Raw genomic sequence first — 23637 nt, 5'->3', positions numbered from 1 at the left:
TGCACTACGTTGGCTACAAGTCACATCTGTCCTGTAGTTCCCTGAGAAATACTGCATTTTGATGTGTTTTTTCCCTAACCAGCTGCAGTCTGATTTGAAAATGTAAGCCATATGATGACATCCATGCCCCCTCTCCACTCACTGACGTGGGCAGGCAATGGGAGACTTGGAAAAACATCCAACCTTTTATCTCATTGTATTATGAAATAAGGGACGCGGGTGGCGCGGTGGGTTAAACCACAGAGCCTAGGACTTGCCGATCAGAAGGTCGGTGGTTCAAATCCCTGCCACGGGGTGAGCTTCCGTTGCTCAGTCCCAGCTCCTGCCAACCTAGCAGTTCAAAAGCACGTCAAAAGTGCAAGTAGATAAATAGGAACCACTCCGGCGGGAAGGTAAACGGCGTTTCCGTGCGCTGCTCTGGTTCGCCAGAAGCGGCTTAGTCATGCTGGCCACATGACCCGGAAGCTGTACGCCGGCTCCCTCGGCCAATAAAGCGAGATGAGCGCCGCAACCCCAGAGTTGGTCACGACTGGACCTAATGGTCAGGGGTCCCTTTATCTTTTACCTTTATTATGAAAAAGCTTTAATAAAAATTATTATTATTATTAAAGGGAAATACACCCAACCATGCTGATGTGTGCGATGATGTCCAAATGTGGTTTGAAATGAAGCAGAGGGAAATCATCCCACTGTGTTTTAAGCTGGTAATGTGTACACAGCCCAAGTCTCTCTGTTAATTTAGTATGTTTTATCGTTTTGGGGTTTCTTGTTGCTATTTATTCATTTAAACATTCTGATGTACATTGCTTTCAACAATTTCAAAGATGCAAAGGGGTGGGGATTAAATACATACGTAATAAGTACTACAACCATTTATTTTGGAAATTCTATTTCTCAGGGGAAGGAAGCACTGGAAACATCAGAAAAGACATTCACAGAAGAAGATAAAGCAGACTTAATTGTAAAACAAAGAGTTGGAAGACCAAAAAGATCCAAGAAGGACAGACTTTCCTGGCCAAAATTCCAGTCATTAAAAGGTAAAAAGATACTGGGGCAAAGGAGATCTCGTAGCACGTCAGACGCATACGAACATGCGATTCCGGATATTTCCCCAACAAGCACAGACACAGAATCACAATTTCAGCCAGAAGAAATTCATGCAAAAGTTAAAAGAGGAAGTCAAAAGAAACTAAGATTCCCCAGTATTGGATTCAAGATGCACAGAACTAAACAAGAACCAGAGGAGAGGACAAAATACGAAGTCAAACCTCTCACAGACTATGAAAATGATACTGCGCAGGAAATCCCAGAATTAATAACAGTGCAATATTCTACTTCACGGGCTAAAGAGAAAAAACTGGAGGAAATACAGGAACCCAGAAAAGATGTTAAGGAAACAAAATTTGAACTGCCATACCATACAGGTAAATACCCTGAAGTTGAATTAACAATTAAAAAAACGAAAGAAAAGAAATCAAAATCCAAAGCCATCACAAAAAAATCAGAAACAACAGTGATAACAACACAGATAACAAAACCTATATTGCAAACAGGTGAAATACAAGATGTACAAATAAAACAGTTAACACCACCAAAACAACGAAAAAAGAAGCAAAAGGGATCCACAGAAAAAATGTACACAAAATTACAAATGGACAACGAACAAACAGAAAAAGAAAAAAAAGACATGGATGGCATCCAAGGAGTAATTAATCAAAATGAAGAAGATTCAAATGTCATGATAGCAACAACTGACATACGTATGCCGACAGCCAAAGCTTCTTTGGAACTTAAAACTCCACACATACAACTAGAGACACCATCAACTGATATGTCTCTGGGTGCTGCTGAGATTAAGAAAGAGGGCATGGAAACTACGTTTAAAATGCCAAAATTCCAAATGCCCAAACTTGGAACAGAACTGAAGGCTCCAGACTTAAAGGTTGAGGCACAATCGGCTGATATTGCTGTAGGTGGAGTTGAAGCTAATCTGGAGGGCACCGACAGTAAATTTACGATGCCAAAACTCCAAATGCCCAAGTTTGGAATGTCACTTCCCAAGGAGAAACTCGCTGCAGAGGGAGAAATCACCTTACCTTCTGTGGAAGTGAATATCTCCAAACCAGAACTGAAAGGGGAAGTGACAATGCCCTCTGTGGGCATCAAGACTGACGGGAAATTGCCCGAAGCTGAAATAAAGGCACCTAGAGTGGAGTTGGAGGTCGCTGAGAAGGGCAAAATCAAAACACCTGATGTCAAAATGCCAAGCGTCAAGGTCCCAAAAATAAAACCTCCTCAAGTGGGGGTCTCACTGCCCAAGGTTGAAGCAGACATCTCTGCTCCCAAAGCAAAAGTGGAAATTCCAGAGGCAGAGGTCTCTGTTAAGGTGCCTGATGCAGAAGGGAGAATCGAGAGTGGAGGGATGAAAATACACATGCCAAAGTTCAAGATGCCCAGCATGGGTTTCTCCAAACCAGAGATGAAAGGTCCCAAAGTCGAAGTGGACGTCAGCGCACCCAAGGTTGACATTGCTCTTCCGGACGTCAGTGTAACCAAGCCTGAGATCAAAGCAGGTGACATTTCAGCAGATATCAAGTTCTCTGCACCTGACGTACAGTTTCCAAAGGGGGAGGCTTCCTTGGAACTGAAGGCTCCAGACATAAAGGTTGAGGCACCATCGGCAGATGTCACTCTAGGTGGAGTTGAAGCAAAGCTGGAGGGTACGGACAGTAAATTTAAGATGCCAAAATTCCATATGCCCAAGTTTGCAACGTCACTTTCCAAGGGGAAAGCCGCTGCAGAGGGAGAAATCACCTTACCTTCTGTAGACGTGGATGTTTCCAAACCAGAACTGAAAGGGGAAGTGACCCTGCCCTCTGTGGGCATCGAGACTGATGTGAAATTGCCTGGAGCTGAAATGAAGGCACCTAGTGTGGAGTTGGAGGTCGCTGAGAAGGGCAAAATTCAAATGCCTGATGTCAAAATGCCAAGCGTCAAAGTTCCCAAAATGAAGACTCCTCAAATGGGAGTCTCACTGCCCAAGGTTGAAGCAGACATCTCTGCTCCCAAAGCAAAAGTGGAAATTCCAGAGGCAGAGGTCTCTGTTAAGGTGCCTGATGCAGAAGGGAGAATCGAGAGTGGAGGGATGAAAATACACATGCCAAAGTTCAAGATGCCCAGCATGGGTTTCTCCAAACCAGAGATGAAAGGTCCCAAAGTCGAAGTGGACGTCAGCGCACCCAAGGTTGACATTGCTCTTCCGGACGTCAGTGTAACCAAGCCTGAGATCAAAGCAGGTGACATTTCAGCAGACATCACCCTCTCCGCACCCGACATAAAGATTCCAAAGGGGGAAGCTTCCTTGGAACTGAAGGCTCCAGACCTCAAGCTTGAGGCACCATCGGCTGATACTGATGTAGGTGGCATTGAAGCTAAGCTGGAGGGCACGGACAGTAAATTTAAGATGCCAAAATTCCAAATGCCCAAGTTTGGAATGTCACTTCCCAAGGAGAAACTCGCTGCAGAGGGAGAAATCACCTTACCTTCTGTGGACGTGGAAATCTCCAAACCAGAACTGAAAGGGGAAGTGACCCTGCCCTCTGTGGGCATCGAGACAGACGGGAAATTGCCCGCAGCTGAAATGAAGGCACCTAGTGTGGAGTTGGAGGTCGCTGAGAAGGGCAAAATCAAAATACCTGATGTCAAAATGCCAAGCGCCAAGGTTCCAAAAATGAAGACTCCTCAGGTGGGAGTATCGCTGCCAAAGGTTGAGGGAGACATCTATGTTCCCAAAGCAAAAGTGGAAATTCCAAAAGCAGAGGTCTCTGTTAAGGTGCCTGATGCAGAAGGCAGCATCGAGGGTGGCGGAATGAAAATACACATGCCAAAGTTCAAGATGCCCAGCATGGGTTTCTCCAAACCAGAGATGAAAGGTCCCAAAGTCGATGTGGACGTCAGCGCACCCAAAGTTGACATTGCTCTTCCAGACGTCAGTATAAGCAAGCCTGAGATCAAAGCAGGTGACATTTCAGCAGACATGAAGTTCACAGCACCTGACGTACAGTTTCCAAAGGGGGAGGCTTCCTTGGAACTGAAGGCTCCAGACTTTAAGGTTGAGGCACCATCGGCGGATGTCGCTCTAGGTGGAATTGAAGCGAAGCTGGATAGTACGGACAGTAAATTTAAGATGCCAAAACTCCAAATGCCCAAATTTGGAATTTCACTTCCCACAGGGAAAGCCGCTGCAGAGGGAGAAATCACCTTACCTTCTGTGGAAGTGGATATCTCCAAACCAGAACTGAAAGGGGAAGTGACCCTGCCCTCTGTGGGCATCGAGACTGGTGGGAAATTGCCCGAAACTGAAATGAAGGCTCCAAGTGTGGACTTGGAGGTGTCTGAGAAGGGCAAAATCAAAATGCCTGATGTCAAAATGCCAAGCGTCAAGATTCCCAAAATGAAGACTCCTCAACTGGGGGTCTCACTGCCCAAGGTTGAAGTAGACATCTCTGTTCCCAAAACAAAAATGGAAATTCCAGAGGCAGAGGTCTCTGTTAATGTGCCTGATGCAGAAGGCAGCATCGAGGGTGGCGGAATGAAAATAAACATGCCAAAGTTCAAGATGCCCAGCATGGGTTTCTCCAAACCAGAAATCAAAGGTCCCAAAGTCGAAGTGGACGTCAGCGCACCCAAGGTTGACATTGCTCTTCCGGATGTCAGTGTAACCAAGCCTGAGATCAAAGCAGGTGACATTTTAGCAGACATCAGCCTCTCGGCACCCGACATAAAGATTCCAAAGGGGGAAGCTTCCTTGGAACTGAAGGCTCCAGACCTCAAGCTTGAGGCACCATCGGCTGATACTGATGTAGGTGGCATTGAAGCTAAGCTGGAGGGCACGGACAGTAAATTTAAGATGCCAAAATTCCAAATGCCCAAGTTTGGAATGTCACTTCCCAAGGAGAAACTCGCTGCAGAGGGAGAAATCACCTTACCTTCTGTGGACGTGGAAATCTCCAAACCAGAACTGAAAGGGGAAGTGACCCTGCCCTCTGTGGGCATCGAGACTGATGTGAAATTGCCCGCAGCTGAAATGAAGGCACCAAGTGTGGAGTTGGAGGTTCCTGAGAAGGGCAAAATCAAAATGCCTGATGTCAAAATGCCCAAAATGAAGACTCCTCAAGTGGGAGTCTCACTGCCCAAGGTTGAAGCAGACATCTCTGCTCCCAAAGCAAAAGTGGAAATTCCAGAGGCAGAGGTCTCTGTTAAGGTGCCTGATGCAGAAGGCAGCATCGAGGGTGGCGGAATGAAAATGCACATGCCAAAGTTCAAGATGCCCAGCATGGGTTTCTCCAAACCAGAGATGAAAGGTCCCAAAGTCGATGTGGACGTCAGCGCACCCAAGGTTGACATTGCTCTTCCAGACCTCAGTGTAACCAAGCCTGAGATCAAAGCAGGTGCCATTTCAGCAGACATGAAGTTCACAGCACCTGACATAAGGATTCCAAAGGGAGAAGCTTCTTTGGAAATGAAGGCTCCAGACCTAAAGCTTGAGGCACCATTGGCCGATATTGATGTAGGTGGCATTGAAGCGAAGCTGGAGGGCACCGACAGTAAATTTAAGATGCCAAAACTCCAAATGCCCAAGTTTGGAATGTCACTTCCAAAAGGGAAAGCCACTGTAGAGGGAGATATCAGCTTACCTTCTGTGGAAGTGGATACCTCAAAACCAGAACTGAAAGGGGAAGTGACCCTGCCCTCTGTGGGCATCGAGACTGATGTGAAATTGCCAGGAGCTGAAATGAAGGCTCCAAGTGTGGAGTTGGAGGTCTCTGAGAAGGGCAAAATCAAAATGCCTGACGTCAAAATGCCAAGCATGAAGGTCCCTGAGCTGAAGACTCCTCAGGTGGGAGTATCGCTGCCAAAGGTTGAGGGAGACATCTATGTTCCCAAAGCAAAAGTGGAAATTCCAAAAGCAGAGGTCTCTGTTAAGGTGCCTGATGCAGAAGGCAGCATCGAGGGTGGCGGAATGAAAATACACATGCCAAAGTTCAAGATGCCCAGCATGGGTTTCTCCAAACCAGAGATGAAAGGTCCCAAAGTCGATGTGGACGTCAGCGCACCCAAAGTTGACATTGCTCTTCCGGACGTCAGTGTAACCAAGCCTGAGATCAAAGCAGGTGACATTTCAGCAGACATGAAGTTCACAGCACCTGACGTACAGTTTCCAAAGGGGGAGGCTTCCTTGGAACTGAAGGCTCCAGACTTTAAGGTTGAGGCACCATCGGCGGATGTCGCTCTAGGTGGAATTGAAGCGAAGCTGGATAGTACGGACAGTAAATTTAAGATGCCAAAACTCCAAATGCCCAAATTTGGAATTTCACTTCCCACAGGGAAAGCCGCTGCAGAGGGAGAAATCACCTTACCTTCTGTGGAAGTGGATATCTCCAAACCAGAACTGAAAGGGGAAGTGACCCTGCCCTCTGTGGGCATCGAGACTGGTGGGAAATTGCCCGAAACTGAAATGAAGGCTCCAAGTGTGGACTTGGAGGTGTCTGAGAAGGGCAAAATCAAAATGCCTGATGTCAAAATGCCAAGCGTCAAGATTCCCAAAATGAAGACTCCTCAACTGGGGGTCTCACTGCCCAAGGTTGAAGTAGACATCTCTGTTCCCAAAACAAAAATGGAAATTCCAGAGGCAGAGGTCTCTGTTAATGTGCCTGATGCAGAAGGCAGCATCGAGGGTGGCGGAATGAAAATAAACATGCCAAAGTTCAAGATGCCCAGCATGGGTTTCTCCAAACCAGAAATCAAAGGTCCCAAAGTCGAAGTGGACGTCAGCGCACCCAAGGTTGACATTGCTCTTCCGGATGTCAGTGTAACCAAGCCTGAGATCAAAGCAGGTGACATTTTAGCAGACATCAGCCTCTCGGCACCCGACATAAAGATTCCAAAGGGGGAAGCTTCCTTGGAACTGAAGGCTCCAGACCTCAAGCTTGAGGCACCATCGGCTGATACTGATGTAGGTGGCATTGAAGCTAAGCTGGAGGGCACGGACAGTAAATTTAAGATGCCAAAATTCCAAATGCCCAAGTTTGGAATGTCACTTCCCAAGGAGAAACTCGCTGCAGAGGGAGAAATCACCTTACCTTCTGTGGACGTGGAAATCTCCAAACCAGAACTGAAAGGGGAAGTGACCCTGCCCTCTGTGGGCATCGAGACTGATGTGAAATTGCCCGCAGCTGAAATGAAGGCACCAAGTGTGGAGTTGGAGGTTCCTGAGAAGGGCAAAATCAAAATGCCTGATGTCAAAATGCCCAAAATGAAGACTCCTCAAGTGGGAGTCTCACTGCCCAAGGTTGAAGCAGACATCTCTGCTCCCAAAGCAAAAGTGGAAATTCCAGAGGCAGAGGTCTCTGTTAAGGTGCCTGATGCAGAAGGCAGCATCGAGGGTGGCGGAATGAAAATGCACATGCCAAAGTTCAAGATGCCCAGCATGGGTTTCTCCAAACCAGAGATGAAAGGTCCCAAAGTCGATGTGGACGTCAGCGCACCCAAGGTTGACATTGCTCTTCCAGACCTCAGTGTAACCAAGCCTGAGATCAAAGCAGGTGCCATTTCAGCAGACATGAAGTTCACAGCACCTGACATAAGGATTCCAAAGGGAGAAGCTTCTTTGGAAATGAAGGCTCCAGACCTAAAGCTTGAGGCACCATTGGCCGATATTGATGTAGGTGGCATTGAAGCGAAGCTGGAGGGCACCGACAGTAAATTTAAGATGCCAAAACTCCAAATGCCCAAGTTTGGAATGTCACTTCCAAAAGGGAAAGCCACTGTAGAGGGAGATATCAGCTTACCTTCTGTGGAAGTGGATACCTCAAAACCAGAACTGAAAGGGGAAGTGACCCTGCCCTCTGTGGGCATCGAGACTGATGTGAAATTGCCAGGAGCTGAAATGAAGGCTCCAAGTGTGGAGTTGGAGGTCTCTGAGAAGGGCAAAATCAAAATGCCTGACGTCAAAATGCCAAGCATGAAGGTCCCTGAGCTGAAGACTCCTCAGGTGGGAGTATCGCTGCCAAAGGTTGAGGGAGACATCTATGTTCCCAAAGCAAAAGTGGAAATTCCAAAAGCAGAGGTCTCTGTTAAGGTGCCTGATGCAGAAGGCAGCATCGAGGGTGGCGGAATGAAAATACACATGCCAAAGTTCAAGATGCCCAGCATGGGTTTCTCCAAACCAGAGATGAAAGGTCCCAAAGTCGATGTGGACGTCAGCGCACCCAAAGTTGACATTGCTCTTCCAGACATCAGTGTAACCAAGCCTGAGATCAAAGCAGGTGACATTTCAGCAGACATGAAGTTCACAGCACCTGACGTACAGTTTCCAAAGGGGGAGGCTTCCTTGGAACTGAAGGCTCCAGACTTTAAGGTTGAGGCACCATCGGCGGATGTCGCTCTAGGTGGAATTGAAGCGAAGCTGGATAGTACGGACAGTAAATTTAAGATGCCAAAACTCCAAATGCCCAAATTTGGAATTTCACTTCCCACAGGGAAAGCCGCTGCAGAGGGAGAAATCACCTTACCTTCTGTGGAAGTGGATATCTCCAAACCAGAACTGAAAGGGGAAGTGACCCTGCCCTCTGTGGGCATCGAGACTGGTGGGAAATTGCCCGAAACTGAAATGAAGGCTCCAAGTGTGGACTTGGAGGTGTCTGAGAAGGGCAAAATCAAAATGCCTGATGTCAAAATGCCAAGCGTCAAGATTCCCAAAATGAAGACTCCTCAACTGGGGGTCTCACTGCCCAAGGTTGAAGTAGACATCTCTGTTCCCAAAACAAAAATGGAAATTCCAGAGGCAGAGGTCTCTGTTAATGTGCCTGATGCAGAAGGCAGCATCGAGGGTGGCGGAATGAAAATAAACATGCCAAAGTTCAAGATGCCCAGCATGGGTTTCTCCAAACCAGAAATCAAAGGTCCCAAAGTCGAAGTGGACGTCAGCGCACCCAAGGTTGACATTGCTCTTCCGGATGTCAGTGTAACCAAGCCTGAGATCAAAGCAGGTGACATTTTAGCAGACATCAGCCTCTCGGCACCCGACATAAAGATTCCAAAGGGGGAAGCTTCCTTGGAACTGAAGGCTCCAGACCTCAAGCTTGAGGCACCATCGGCTGATACTGATGTAGGTGGCATTGAAGCTAAGCTGGAGGGCACGGACAGTAAATTTAAGATGCCAAAATTCCAAATGCCCAAGTTTGGAATGTCACTTCCCAAGGAGAAACTCGCTGCAGAGGGAGAAATCACCTTACCTTCTGTGGACGTGGAAATCTCCAAACCAGAACTGAAAGGGGAAGTGACCCTGCCCTCTGTGGGCATCGAGACTGATGTGAAATTGCCCGCAGCTGAAATGAAGGCACCAAGTGTGGAGTTGGAGGTTCCTGAGAAGGGCAAAATCAAAATGCCTGATGTCAAAATGCCCAAAATGAAGACTCCTCAAGTGGGAGTCTCACTGCCCAAGGTTGAGGCAGACATCTCCCTTCCCAAAGCAAAAGTGGAAATTCCAGAGGCAGAGGTCTCTGTTAAGGTGCCTGATGCAGAAGGCAGCATCGAGGGTGGCGGAATGAAAATGCACATGCCAAAGTTCAAGATGCCCAGCATGGGTTTCTCCAAACCAGAGATGAAAGGTCCCAAAGTCGATGTGGACGTCAGCGCACCCAAGGTTGACATTGCTCTTCCAGACCTCAGTGTAACCAAGCCTGAGATCAAAGCAGGTGACATTTCAGCAGACATGAAGTTCACAGCACCTGACATAAGGATTCCAAAGGGAGAAGCTTCCTTGGAAATGAAGGCTCCAGACCTAAAGCTTGAGGCACCATTGGCCGATATTGATGTAGGTGGCATTGAAGCGAAGCTGGAGGGCACCGACAGTAAATTTAAGATGCCAAAACTCCAAATGCCCAAGTTTGGAATGTCACTTCCAAAAGGGAAGGCCACTGCAGACGGAGATATCAGCATACCTTCTGTGGAAGTGGATATCTCAAAACCAGAACTGAAAGGGGAAGTGACCCTGCCCTCTGTGGGCATCGAGACTGATGTGAAATTGCCCGGAGCTGAAATGAAGGCACCAAGTGTGGAGTTGGAGGTCGCTGAGAAGGGCAAAATCAAAATGCCTGATGTCAAAATGCCCAAAATGAAGACTCCTCAAGTGGGAGTCTCACTGCCCAAGGTTGAGGCAGACATCTCTGCTCCCAAAGCAAAAGTGGAAATTCCAGAGGCAGAGGTCTCTGTTAAGGTGCCTGATGCAGAAGGCAGCATCGAGGGTGGTGGAATGAAAATGCACATGCCAAAGTTCAAGATGCCCAGCATGGGTTTCTCCAAACCAGAAATCAAAGGTCCCAAAGTCGATGTGGACGTCAGCGCACCCAAGGTTGACATTGCTCTTCCGGACGTCAGTGTAACCAAGCCTGAAATCAAAGCAGGTGACATTTCAGCAGACATGAAGTTCACAGGACCTGACGTACAGTTTCCAAAGGGGGAGGCTTCCTTGGAACTGAAGGCTCCAGACCTAAACGTTGAGTCACCATCGGCGGTTGTCACTCTAGGTGGAGTTGAAGCGAAGCTGGAGGGTACGGACAGTAAATTTAAGATGCCAAAATTCCAAATGCCCAAGTTCGGAATGTCACTTCCCAAGGGGAAAGCTGTTGCAGAGGGAGAAATCACCTTACCTTCTGTAGACGTGGATGTTTCCAAACCAGAACTGAAAGGGGAAGTGACCCTGCCCTCTGTGGGGATCGAGACTGACGGGAAATTGCCTGGAGCTGAAATGAAGGCACCTAGTGTGGAGTTGGAGGTCTCTGAGAAGGGCAAAATCAAAATGCCAAGTGTCAAGGTCCCCAAAATAAAAACTTCTCAAGTGGGAGTCTCACTGCCCAAGATTGAGGCAGACATCTCTGCTCCCAAAGCAAAAGTGGAAATTCCAGAAGCAGAGGTCTCTGTTAAGGTACCTGATGCAGAAGGCAGCATCGAGGGTGGAGGGATGAAAATACACATGCCAAAGTTCAAGATGCCCAGCATGGGTTTCTCCAAACCAGAAATCAAAGGTCCAAAAGTTGATATGGACATCAGCGCACCCAAGGTTGACATTGCTCTTCCGGGCGTCAGTGTAACCAAGCCTGAGATCAAAGCAGGCGACATTTCAGCAGACACCAGCCTTTCAGCACCTGACGTGAAGTTTCCAAAAGGAGAGGCTTCCTTGGAACTGAAGGCTCCAGACCTAAATGTTGAGGCACCATTGGCAGATGTCGCTCTAGGTGGAGTTGAAGTGAAGCTGGAGAGCACCGACACTAAATTTAAGATGCCAAAATTCCAAATGCCCAAGTTCGGAATGTCACTTCCCAAGGGGAAAGCCACTGCAGAGGGAGAAATCACCTTACCTTCTGTGGAAGTGGATATCTCCAAACCAGAACTGAAAGGGGAAGTGACCCTGCCCTCTGTGGGCATTGAGACTGATGTGAAATTGCCTGGAGCTGAAATGAAGGCACCTAGTGTGGAGTTGGATGTCGCTGAGAAGGGCAAAATCAAAATGCCTGATGTCAAAATGCCAAGCGTCAAGTTTCCTAAAATTAAGACTGCTCAAGTGGGAGTCTCGCTTCCAAAGGTTGAAACAGACATCTCTGTTCCCAAAGCAAAAGTGGAAATTCCAGAGGCAGAGGTCTCTGTTAAGGTGCCTGAAGCAGAAGGCAGCATCGAGGGTGGGGGGATGAAAATACACATGCCAAAGTTCAAGATGCCCAGCATGGGTTTCTCCAAACCAGAGATCAAAGGTGCCAAAGATGATGTGGACGTCAGCGTCCCCAAGGTTGACATTGCTCTTCCAGACCTCAGTGTAACCAAGCCTGAGATCAAAGCAGGTGACATTTCAGCAGACACGAAGTTCACAGGACCTGACGTACAGTTTCTAAAGGGGGAGGCTTCCTTGGAACTGAAGGCTCCAGACCTAAAGGTTGAGGCACCATCAGCGGATTTCACTCTAGGTGGAGTTGAAGCAAAGCTGGAGGGTACGGACAGTAAAATTAAGATGCCCAAATTCCATATGCCCAAGTTCGGAATGTCACTTCCCAAGGGGAAAGCTGTTGCAGAGGGAGAAATCACCTTACCTTCGGTAGATGGGGATGTTTCCAAATCAGAACTGAAAGGGGAAGTGACCCTGCCCTCTGTGGGCATCGAGACTGACGTGAAATTGCCAGGAGCTGAAATGAAGGTACCTAGAGTGGAGTTGGAGGTTGCTGAGAAGGGCAAAATCAAAATGCCTGATGTCAAAATGCCCAAAATGAAGACTCCTCAAGTGGGAGTCTCACTGCCCAAGGTTGAGGCAGACATCTCTGTTTCCAAAGCACAAGTGGAAATTCCAAAAGCAGAGGTCTCTGTTAAAGTGCCTGATGCAGAAGGGAGAATCGAGAGTGGAGGGATGAAAATACACATGCCAAAGTTCAAGATGCCCAGCATGGGTTTCTCCAAACCAGAAATCAAAGGTCCCAAAGTCGATGTGGACGTCAGCGCACCCAAGGTTGACATCACTCTTCCAGATGTCAGTGTAACCAAGCCTGAAATCAAAGCAGGTGACATTTCAGCAGACATGAAGTTCACAGCACCTGACATAAAGATTCCAAAGGGGGAAGCTTCCTTGGAACTGAAGGCTCCAGACCTAAAGCTTGAGGCACCATTGGCCGATATTGATGTAGGTGGCATTGAAGCGCAGCTGGAGGGCACCGACAGTAAATTTAAGATGCCAAAACTCCAAATGCCCAAGTTTGGAATGTCACTTCCGAAGGGGAAAGCCACCGCAGAGGGAGAAATCACCTTACCTTCTGTGGAAGTGGATATCTCCAAACCAGAACTGAAAGGGGAAGTGACCCTGCCCTCTGTGGGCATCGAGACTGATGTGAAATTGCCCGGAACTGAAATGAAGGCTCCAAGTGTGGAGTTGGAGGTCGATGAGAAGGGCAAAATCAAAATGCCTGACATCAAAATGCCAAGCATGAAGGTCCCTGAGGTGAAGACTCCTCAGGTGGGAGTCTCGCTGCCGAAGGCTGAGGGAGACATCTCTGTTCCCAAAGCAAAAGTGGAAATTCCAGAGACAGAGGTCTCTGTTAAAGTGCCTGATGCAGAAGGCAGGATCGAGGGTGGCGGGATGAAAATACGCATGCCAAAGTTCAAGATGCCCAGCATAGGTTTCTCCAAACCAGAAATCAAAGGTCCCAAAGTCGATGTGGACGTCAGCGCCCCCAAGTTTGACATTGCTCTTCCAGATGTCAGTGTAACCAAGCATGAGATCAAAGCAGGTGACATTTCAGCAGACGTCAGCCTTTCAGCACCTGACGTGAAGTTTCCAAAAGGAGAGGCTTCCTTGGAGCTGAAGGTTCCAGACCTAAACATTGAGGCACCATCGGGAGATGTCACTCTAGGTGGAGTTGAAGCGAAGCTGGAGAGCACCGACACTAAATTTAAGATGCCAAAACTCCAAATGCCCAAGTTTGGAATGTCACTTCCCAAGGGGAAAGCCGCTGCAGAGGGAGAAGTCACCTTACCTTCTGTGGAAGTGGATACCTCCAAACCAGAACTCAAAGGGGAAGTGACCCTGCCCTCTGTGGGCATTGAGACTGACGTGAAATTGCGCGGAGCTGAAATAAAGGCACCTAGTGTGGAGTTGGATGTCGCTGAGAAGGGCAAAATCAAAATGCCTGATGTCAAAATGCCAAGCGTCAAAGTTCCCAAGCTGAAGACTCCTCAAGTGGGAGTCTCGCTGCCAAAGGTTGAAGCAGACATCTCCCTTCCCAAAGCAAAAGTGGAAGTTTCAGAGGCAGAGGTCTCTGTTAAGGTGCCTGAAGCAGAAGGCAGCATTGAGGGTGGCGGAATGAAAATGCACATGCCAAAGTTCAAGATGCCCAGCATGGGATTCTCCAAATCAGAGATCAAAGGTCCCAAAGTTGATATGGACGTCAGCACCCCCAAGGTTGACACTGCTCTTCCAGACGTCAGTGTAACCAAGCCTGAGATCAAAGCAGGTGACATTTCAGCAGACATGAAGTTCACTGGACCTGACGTACAGTTTCCAAAGGGGGAGGCTTCCTTGGAACTGAAGGCTCCAGACCTAAAGGTTGAGGCACCATCAGCGGATTTCACTCTAGGTGGAGTTGAAACGAAGCTGGAGGGTACGGACAGTAAATTTAAGATGCCAAAATTCCATATGCCCAAGTTCGGAATGTCACTTCCCAAGGGGAAAGCTGTTGTAGAGGGAGAAATCACCTTACCTTCTGTGGAAGTGGATGTTTCCAAACCAGAACTGAAAGGGGAAGTGACCCTGCCCTCTGCGGGCATCGAAACTGACATGAAATTGCCCGCAGCTGAAATGAAGGCACCCAGTGTGGAGTTGGAGGTCGCTGAGAAGGGCAAAATCAAAATGCCTGGTGTCAAAATGCCCAAAATGAAGACTCCTCAAGTGGGAGTCTCGCTGCCCAAGGTTGAGGCAGACATCTCCCTTCCCAAAGCAAAAGTGGAAATTCCAGAGGCAGAGGTCTCTGTTAAGGTCCCTGATGCAGAAGGCAGCATCGAGGGTGGTGGAATGAAAATGCACATGCCAAAGTTCAAGATGCCCAGCATGGGTTTCTCCAAACCAGAAATCAAAGGTCCCAAAGTCGATGTGGACGTCAGCGCACCCAAGGTTGACATTGCTCTTCCGGACATCAGTGTAACCAAGCCCGAAATCAAAGCAGGTGACATTTCAGCAGACATGAAGTTCACAGGACCTGACGTACAGTTTCCAAAGGGGGAGGCTTCCTTGGAACTGAAGGCTCCAGACGTAAAGGTTGAGGCACCACTAGTCGATGTTGATTTGGGAGGTGTTGAGACAAAGGTGGAAGGCATGGACAGTAAATTTAAAAGGCCTAAATTCCAAATGCCCAAGTTTGGAATTTCATTTCCCAAAGGTAAAGCCAGTGTAGATGGCATGGGCACCCTACCTTCTGTGGAAGTAGATGTCTCCATACCAGAACAGAAAGGCGAAGTCATACTGCCCTCTATGAGGATCGAGACAGATTTGAAATTGCAAGGAGCTGAAATACAGGCACCTAGTGCGGAATTGGAGGTCTCTGAGAAAGGAAAAATCAAAGTGCCTGATGTCAAAATGCCAAGCGTCAAGGTCCCCAAAATGAGGACTCCTCAGGTGGGAGTCTCACTGCCAAAAGTCCAAGCAGACATCTCTCTTCCCACAGCAGCAATGGAGAATCCAGAGGCTTCCGCATCTGTTAATGTGCCTCATGCAGAAAGTAGTATTAAGAGTGGCGGGATGAAAATGCACATGCCAAAGTTCAAGATGCCCAGCATGGGTTTTTCCAAACCAGAAATCAAAGGTCCCAAAGTCGATGTGGACATCATCGCACCCAAAGTTGACATTGATCTTCCTGATGTCAGTGTAACCAAGCCTAAAATCAAAGCAGGTGACATTTCAGCAGACATGAAGTTGACAGCACCTGACATAAAGATTCCACAGGGGGAAGCTTCCTTGGAACTGAAGGCTCCAGACCTAAACATTGAGGCACCATTGGCAGATGTCGCTCTAGGTGGAGTTGAAGTGAAGCTGGAGGGCACTGACACTAAATTTAAGATGCCAAAATTCCAAATGCCCAAGTTTGGAATGTCACTTCCCAAGGAGAAAGCCACTGCAGAGGGAGAAATCACCTTACCTTCTGTGGAAGTGGATATCTCCAAACCAGAACTGAAAGGGGAAGTGACACTGCCCTCTGTGGGCATCGAGACTGATGTGAAATTGCCTGGAGCTGAAATGAAGGCACCTAGTGTGGAGTTGGAGGTCGCTGAGAAGGGCAAAATCAAAATGCCTGATGTCAAAATGCCAAGCGTCAAAGTTCCCAAGCTGAAGACTCCTCAAGTGGGAGTCTCGCTGCCAAAGGTTGAAGCAGACATCTCTGTTCCCAAAGCAAAAGTGGAAATTCCAGAGGCAGAGGTCTCTGTTAAAGTGCCAGATGCAGAAGGCAGCATCGAGGGTGGCGGGATGAAAATACACATGCCAAAGTTCAAGATGCCCAGCATAGGTTTCTCCAAACCAGAAATCAAATTTCCGAAAGTCGATGTGGACATCAGCGCACCCAAAGTTGACATTGATCTTCCAGACGTCAGTGTAACTAAGCCTGAGATCAAAGCAGGTGACATTTCAGCAGACATCAGCCTTTCAGTACCTGACATGAAGTTTCCAAGAGGAGAGGCTTCCTTGGAACTGAAGGCTCCAGACGTAAATGTTGTGGCACCATCGGCAGATGTCCATCTAGGTGGAGTTGAAGCGAAGCTGGATAGTACGGACAGTAAATTTAAGATGCCAAAATTCCAAATGCCCAAGTTCGGAATGTCACTTCCCAAGGGGAAAGCCGCTGTAGAGGGAGAAGTCAGCTTACCTTCTGTGGAAGTGGATATCTCCGAACCAGAACTGAAAGGGGAAGTGACCTTGCCCTCTGTGGGCATCGAGACTGATGTGAAATTGCCTGGAGCTGAAATGAAGGCACCTAGTGTGGAGTTGGAGGTCGCTGAGAAGGGCAAAATCAAAATGCCTGATGTCAAAATGCCAAGCGTCAAAGTTCCCAAGCTGAAGACTCCTCAAGTGGGAGTCTCGCTGCCAAAGGTTGAAGCAGACATCTCCCTTCCCAAAGCAAAAGTGGAAGTTCCAGAGGCAGAGGTCTCTTTTAAGGTGCCTGATGCAGAAGGCAGCATTGATGGTGGCGGGATGAAAATACACATGCCAAAGTTCAAGATGCCCAGCATGGGTTTCTCCAAACCAGAAATCAAGGGTCCCAAAGTCGATGTGGACGTCAGCGCACCCAAGGTTGACATCGCTCTTCCGGACGTCAGTGTAACCAAGCCTGAGATGAAGGCTGGGGACATTTCAGCAGATATCAAGTTCTCTGCACCTGATGTGAATATTCCAAAGGGGGAGACTTCCTTGGAACTGAGAGCTGCAGACCTACAAATAGAGGTACCTTCTGCTGAGATTACTCTGGATGGTGCTGAGGCAAAGATGGAGGGCCTAGACAGTAAATATAAGATGCCAAAGCTCCAAGCGCCCAAATTTGGAATTTCGCTTCCCAAAGCGAAGGGTGCAGATGAGATCACTTTTCCATCTGTGGCTATTTCTGTTCCAAAATCAGATGCTGACATCCAAGGACCAGATTCAGAAGGCAAAAATATTAAACGTGAAAGCTATGAAAAAGAAATTGTTGAAAAAGAAAGCAAATTTAAAATGCCAAAATTCAAGCTTCCATCATTTAGCTGGTCTCCAAAGAAAGAAGCAAGTGTTTCTACTGATATTTATGCAGATTTAGAAGATCCCTCAGTTCCAGTTCCAACAGGTGATATTGAATCTGAATTAACACTCACTGTAGAGGAAGGTGAAGTCCACATTGAAGACCTAGGGGGACATATATCTTTTGATAAAGACAGCGAGAAAACCAAAATCAGAAGGCCTCATTTTAGCATGCCAAAGATATCCCTTCCAAAGATGAAAAGTCATAAAGCAGAAATATCTGTACCACAGTTGCATGCTGACATGACAGTATCTACGATAGAGGATGAAGGAAAGATGTCACTACAAATGCCGGATACAGATATCAGTGGTAGTGATTCTAGAAAAGGCATTAAAATGCCCGAAGTTAATCTTCCAAGCCTAGAACTTTCCAAACCAGAACTTAAAGGTCCAAAAATGGACATGGAAATCAGCTTACCTGAAAGTGATGTCAAACTTTCTATACCTGATGCCAGTCTTTCAGAAGCAGAATTAAAATCACTTGATGTTGGTGATAATGTTAGTAAGACAATGGCAGAAATTAAAGTCCCTGTGGTGAAAGGCCTAGAAGTAGGAGTTGAAGGACCGTCCACTGATATCTCTGTAGATGGAACAGAGATAAAAACTGAAGGAATGGATGGGAAGATGAAAAGGCCTAAATTCCAAAGGCCTAAATTTGGAATCTCATTTTCTAAAGGAAAAACTCCAGACACCGAGATTAGTTTGCCATCTGAAGATGCAAAAGTTCCTCAGTTGAAAACGACTGCAGATATTGCAGATATTGCAGTAGAGGCTCCAACACTTGAAGGAGAAGGTGACTTAGCTGGTTCAGGAAAAACCGGCCCCGAAGGGAAAATTAAAATGCCCCCAATCCCTAGAGCCGACATGAAGATTCCAGCAATAGACATAAAATTACCATCAGTGGGTCTTTCTGTGGCACAGCCAGAGACGGAGGCTCAAGATTTGGTTGCTGCAGCAAAAGATGCTAAATTTGAGGGAGATATAAAGACTGGAAGTATAGATGCAGAAGAAAAAGAAGGGCATTTCAAAATGCCAAAATTCAAATTGCCATCATTTAATTGGTCACCTAAAAAGGAAGCAAGTCTTAAGACTACTGCAAAGGAACCTCTGGAAGAACCTAAATTGACTATCTTATCAGATGATACAGATGCAGAACTAACAGCAGTTCTGTCAGAAGATCAAGAAGTCCATATGGAACTAGATGCTGAAATAGCTACAAAAAAAGGTCAGATGAAAAGGCCTCATTTTAATATGCCCAAAATCTCCCTTCACAGGCCAAAGCTACCAAAATCGCAGGGTAGCCTGCCAAAAGTGGAGGCGGATATTACTGTGGAAAGAGAAGGGGCTTTGGTACACATACCTGATATAGAGAGCAGTTTTACCACACAGAAAGAAGAAGAAACCGAAATACGCATAAAAATGCCAAAGGGCACATCAAAAGTGGAAATCAAAGCTCCCCAAGTAGATACCGATATTAAAGTTGATATTAAGGAGCCCACCATAGATAGTTCAGTTGAACTGAAAAGTGCAGAAATAGGATCTGAAGGTGAAATCAATGTGGATAGTGGAAGTATGAAAACTGATGTTGCGGAGGGCACAATTAGAATGCTAAAACTCCAAATGCCAAAGTTTGGAATTTCAGTTCCAGAAGGAAAATTGCCAGAGACTGGGGTCACCTTACCCGAAATGGAAACTGAAGTTTCTCATCTACAAGCAACAAAAGACTTTGAGAGACTTTGCGGCGAAGCTCCAACCTTGGAAGTAAAAGCTGAATCCGCTGATGCAGGAATAAAGGTGTCAGCTGGAGAAATACAACTGCCCGGAGTTGACATCGAAGTATCTGACATATCTGTTCTCAGCCCTGCTGAGCAGGATGCAAAAGAACAAGGAGAACATGAAGCAAAGTCTGGAGAGAGTCAAACTGAGGAGTCTCCGGGTTGGTTTAAAATGCCAAAGTTTAGGATGCCTTCATTTGGCCGATCATCTTCAAAGGGTAAAAAAGGTGATGCTGAAGGAGATGGCTGTACAGGAAAAGCTCCTCTTGCTGAAGTAGAAATAAAAGCTCCTGAATTGGCAACCCAGTCTCCCCATGTGGTTAGTGAATTGTATTCTGGACAGGACATTTTAGAAGGCAAAGTCATGTTTCCTCAGGAGGACATTACAAAAGATGGAGTTTCAGTGCAGAAGGAAAAGGACTTCAGAACTGGCCTATTAATGGGGGAAGGCAGTTTTTCACAGGCCTCAGGAAAAGCTGACGATACAATAAGTCCCCTGGGGTCTAAAACTTATGCTGATGTAGTTAAGCATGGTGCTGAAGGACAGATTATACAGATACATAAAACTTCATCCACTGCCCCCACATCAGAAATCAGTGTACCAAATGTGGAAATTGACATGACAGTGGCTGAGACACATGCCACTAAAATTACTGTGGCTGGAACAGAGGAAAAAGTTGATGCTATCATTACAGAGGCAAACGTCGCTGAGCAAAGCCCTGATGCAAAGACTGAAAAGGAGAGCCAAATAAAATCGCCCAAAAAGGATATTCAAGGAAAAGAAAGCATATTCAAAATGCCAAAGTTCAGTGTGCCTTCTTTTGGATGGTCAACCACAAAAACCACCAAGAAAGTTGATGATGCTACATCTGACTTGCAAGAGCCTGATGTTAGACCACCAGAAGTTAGAATGGATGTTTCGGTCACTGATGAAGACTTTGAAATAATAGAGTACCCAATAGAAGGCTTTGAAAAAGATATGGCCGTGGAAGGAGAAGTGAAAGCAGAAGGGACAGATGGCTCAAGTAAAACAAAATCATCAAAATTCAAGATGCCAAAGTTTGGCAGTTTACGTACCAAATCACGAAGTGCAGAAGTTGATGCTGACCCACCAAAAACAGAGGCTGAGGTGTCACTAGATAAAACGGAAGGACAGATATTTGGAATCCAGGCTCAAAAGGCAGAAGAGTTTGTTGACATGAAAAGTAGAAAGCTCGACCTTGTGGAGAAACCAGGAGACACCACGGGCAAACAAGATTTTGACGATTCAGAGATAAATTTCCATATTCACAAACTTAAAATACCCAAGTTCACATACAGCACATCTGTAGCTGAAGGACAAGTGTTGACTTCAGAAGACACAACACACATGAAATGTGCTGCTACTGATACAGATGGTGATGGTGCCCCTCAACAAGAATTCAGAACTACATTCCTCGATAAGAAGGTAGAAGACATTGGATGTAATATCCAGAAATCAACAGTCAGAATTACAACATTGTCTGACATCCAAAGAACACAAGTGGAAACTAAACTGCCATCTACAGATCCTTCTTTTGAGGAGACAACAACACTCATACAGAGGCCAATGGAATTCAACATTAAATTTCCTACAGAAAAAATAGACACCATGAACGGTAAAATCCAAAAATCAGTAGCTAAAATTACAACACTGACAGAACCAGATATTCAGACAACACAACTTGAGTGTAAACTCCCATCTACTGAGACATTTATTCAAAGTTCATCACTGCACATTGAAGGACCATACTTTGAAGGAAACGAAAAAAAGCTACAAGGTAAATCTGCGTTTGACTCCTCCGATTCTGAAAGTCAGAAATCTTTCTCAACTCAGATAGTGAGAGAATCAGAGATTCCTCCATCAGAAGTTCAAACTGCCACCTATGGGTTTTCTCTTTTAAAAGTGAAAATTCAGGAATCACTTGTGAACTTGGATATGCCAGTCAAACTGTCTTCCACAGAATATACGAGTGAAATGTTTGAGAGTAAAGATCACCAACCTTCAGGTGAAAAGGCAAGAGAAACAACACAAAAGACCAGCTTTGCTGAACTGAAAGTATCAGACAAAGGCCAAGAACTTACTGAAGAAGCATCTTCTACTACTAAGCTGACAAAGCTGAAAGCATTTGCAGTTGAAGTACAATCTTCTGATGAATTTGCAGACAGTTCAATGATGTCTGAATCTGCTGTAGAAATTACCGAAGAAACTGAAGTTGCAAGTGCTGAAGAAGAGTCAACAACAGATCCAAAAGAAAAATCTGATAGTAAGAGATCTTCTGGCAGGTTTAAATTTTGGCTTCCAAGTCTTGGGTTTTCTTCCTCTGTTGAGGACACAGGCGCAGATTCGAAACCTGAAGTTCAAAAACCATTTCAAGAAGAGACACAAGTCGATGTCCCATCCACATCAGACAGTGACACTGCCAAACAAACTGAAAAAGCTGGGTGGTTTAGATTCCCTAAGTTAGGTTTTTCATCTCCAACCAAAAAGGGAAGGGAAACTGATAAAGTAGAAGAGACAGATCCAAAAGAAGGAAAACCTCAGGATGAGGAAAGTCCAACAGAAAAATCAGAAACTTTTTTTGATGCACAAGAATCCTTGCCACCTAATGAAACAGTCGCAGAGAGTGAAACCTCAGAGACCACACCCATTGTTTCATCTTCCGCAAGAACTGAATTGATACTGCTAGAGAAAGGGAAAGCTCTACCCCAAAGCGTTCCTGAAGAGGCATAAAAATAAGATGGTTTCTTTTCCTTCAAAATTCAAGCATACATAAAAATGTGATGCAACACTTTTCTAGGCAGGTGAAAATTAGAAAACTCATTGCCTTCTTTCCAGCAAAAGAAAATAAAACATTACATTAAAAGGAGTGAAGAAATGTTTTGTTTAAAATTACAGTACTGTTTTCAAGCTCATTGAAATATAGAAAAATAGTTCCTAACAAAAACACTTGTTGCATGGGACATAAGGAAACAAAAATAGACAAAGGAAGCTACTGACAAGAGACATCCATAGTTCTAATGAAACCAACAAAGACCCTTTCTATTAATTTCCACAAGTGTTCCTTCTTCAGACCTACTTAGAGGAATAAAGACTGGACAAAAGTTTAAATATAATCATTTGAGAATCAAATCACAGCAATGATTTTGTTCTAGATTATTTGCAGAGTATTAGGAAGCTAGTGCTGGGAGAATTAGGAGACATATTTTCTTTTTTAGATTTTATTTTTTTAACTGTATTTCTGCTGCTATCTTATGAAAAGTATATATAAATATATTTTCATTATCTTTGAGCAATAGGCATATTTCAGGATTGTTTTGAAACATAGACCAAATGGAAATAATACTGTAAATGTTACAATGCTTATTCTTCCTTTCCAGTCACGAAACATCTTGCCAGTTTTCAAGACTATCAGTTAAACTGAAGTATTGGCACCTTAAAGACATTGCGTATCAGTCCTAAACATTTTGCAGAACAACATATGTAAATGTTACTTCTGAAATTTCTTTTTAATGACAAAGAATCTTAGCACCAGTGTCTTAAGATATATGTTAGCGTGCCTTTTGAAGTTTTATATATGTAAAATATCAGGACTAGCCAACATCTGGTCACCTGAGGTGAAAAGTAGCTATAAGAAAAATAGCATGCTTGCCTTCATGCTTGTCCTGTGGCAAGTTGGGTAAATGCATTTGCCACTGTACAGAAGAAGCAGTTTTAGCTATGCCCCTGCAAATATATTTTTTTTCAAGCCTTTGCACTGGGGAGGCAAAAGTTGAACCCGGTACATGATGCACACAGCCAGTTTCCTACCGACTGGAGGCCAACAAACACAAAATTCCTGTGGCTACCATGCCTGTAACTGATTGCCTGAGCAGATCACATGTTTTATGGTGGATGCAGGATGAATACAAATGACTTACTATGTGAAAACTTGCCACTGTGCATATTTAATTGGTGTCTGTTTTGTCCTGCCAAGCGGCGAGAGTTTGACCCACACTTCCTCACATTTCTAATCAGGTAGAGAAATGCGGCAGAATCCCTCATGCAATTTTGCAAGACAAAACAAGCCTCTTCTGTTGTTCTTCTCTCATTATTGTGTGATGGGCGAGAGCCAGCTCAAGACATGCTACCTGAGGTGAAAGACAAGATGCCCCCCCTTCCCCTATTCCTCACACAGAAGCCAAGCAGACTACCGACTGAACCTTACTGCAACACTGCCAGCAGGTAGAACAGTGCACCTGAGGGCAGAGGGCTCACCTACAGGGGACACAGGGCAATATTGTGGCACACACAGCTCTGTCCAACACCTTGCTGCTTGTCTCCACCACCTAGTATCTGCCTGAGGCAATCGCTCCACTCTGCCTAATGGCAGAGTCAACCTTAGGGACCTTCCTGTACACCTTTAGGCTGCCCGTGTGATTTAGAGCAGTGTTTCCCAACCTTTTTTGGGCAAAGGCACACTTGTTTGATGAAAAAAATCTCGAGGCACA

The 23637-nt window shown here is 45.8% G+C and overlaps 1 protein-coding gene across 1 annotated transcript in view; it reads left to right on the top strand.

Moving 5' to 3' along the window:
- Nucleotides 1-23147, top strand: part of AHNAK2 (AHNAK nucleoprotein 2) — a 33687-nt gene extending 10540 nt beyond the window's left edge. Inside the window, exons 6-8 of the mRNA XM_081213485.1 lie at nucleotides 899-5920; nucleotides 6644-11122; nucleotides 11846-23147. Coding sequence (XP_081069611.1) covers nucleotides 899-5920; nucleotides 6644-11122; nucleotides 11846-21880 — 19536 coding nt within the window. The 3' untranslated portion in view covers nucleotides 21881-23147. The remainder of the gene's footprint in view (nucleotides 1-898; nucleotides 5921-6643; nucleotides 11123-11845) is intronic.
- Nucleotides 23148-23637: the final 490 nt, after the last annotated feature.

Source organism: Podarcis bocagei (genome assembly GCF_964188305.1).
Source record: "Podarcis bocagei genome assembly, chromosome: 1".
In the NCBI taxonomy this organism is placed as follows: domain Eukaryota; kingdom Metazoa; phylum Chordata; class Lepidosauria; order Squamata; family Lacertidae; genus Podarcis; species Podarcis bocagei.
This window is presented reverse-complemented; position numbering and strand designations above follow the sequence as displayed.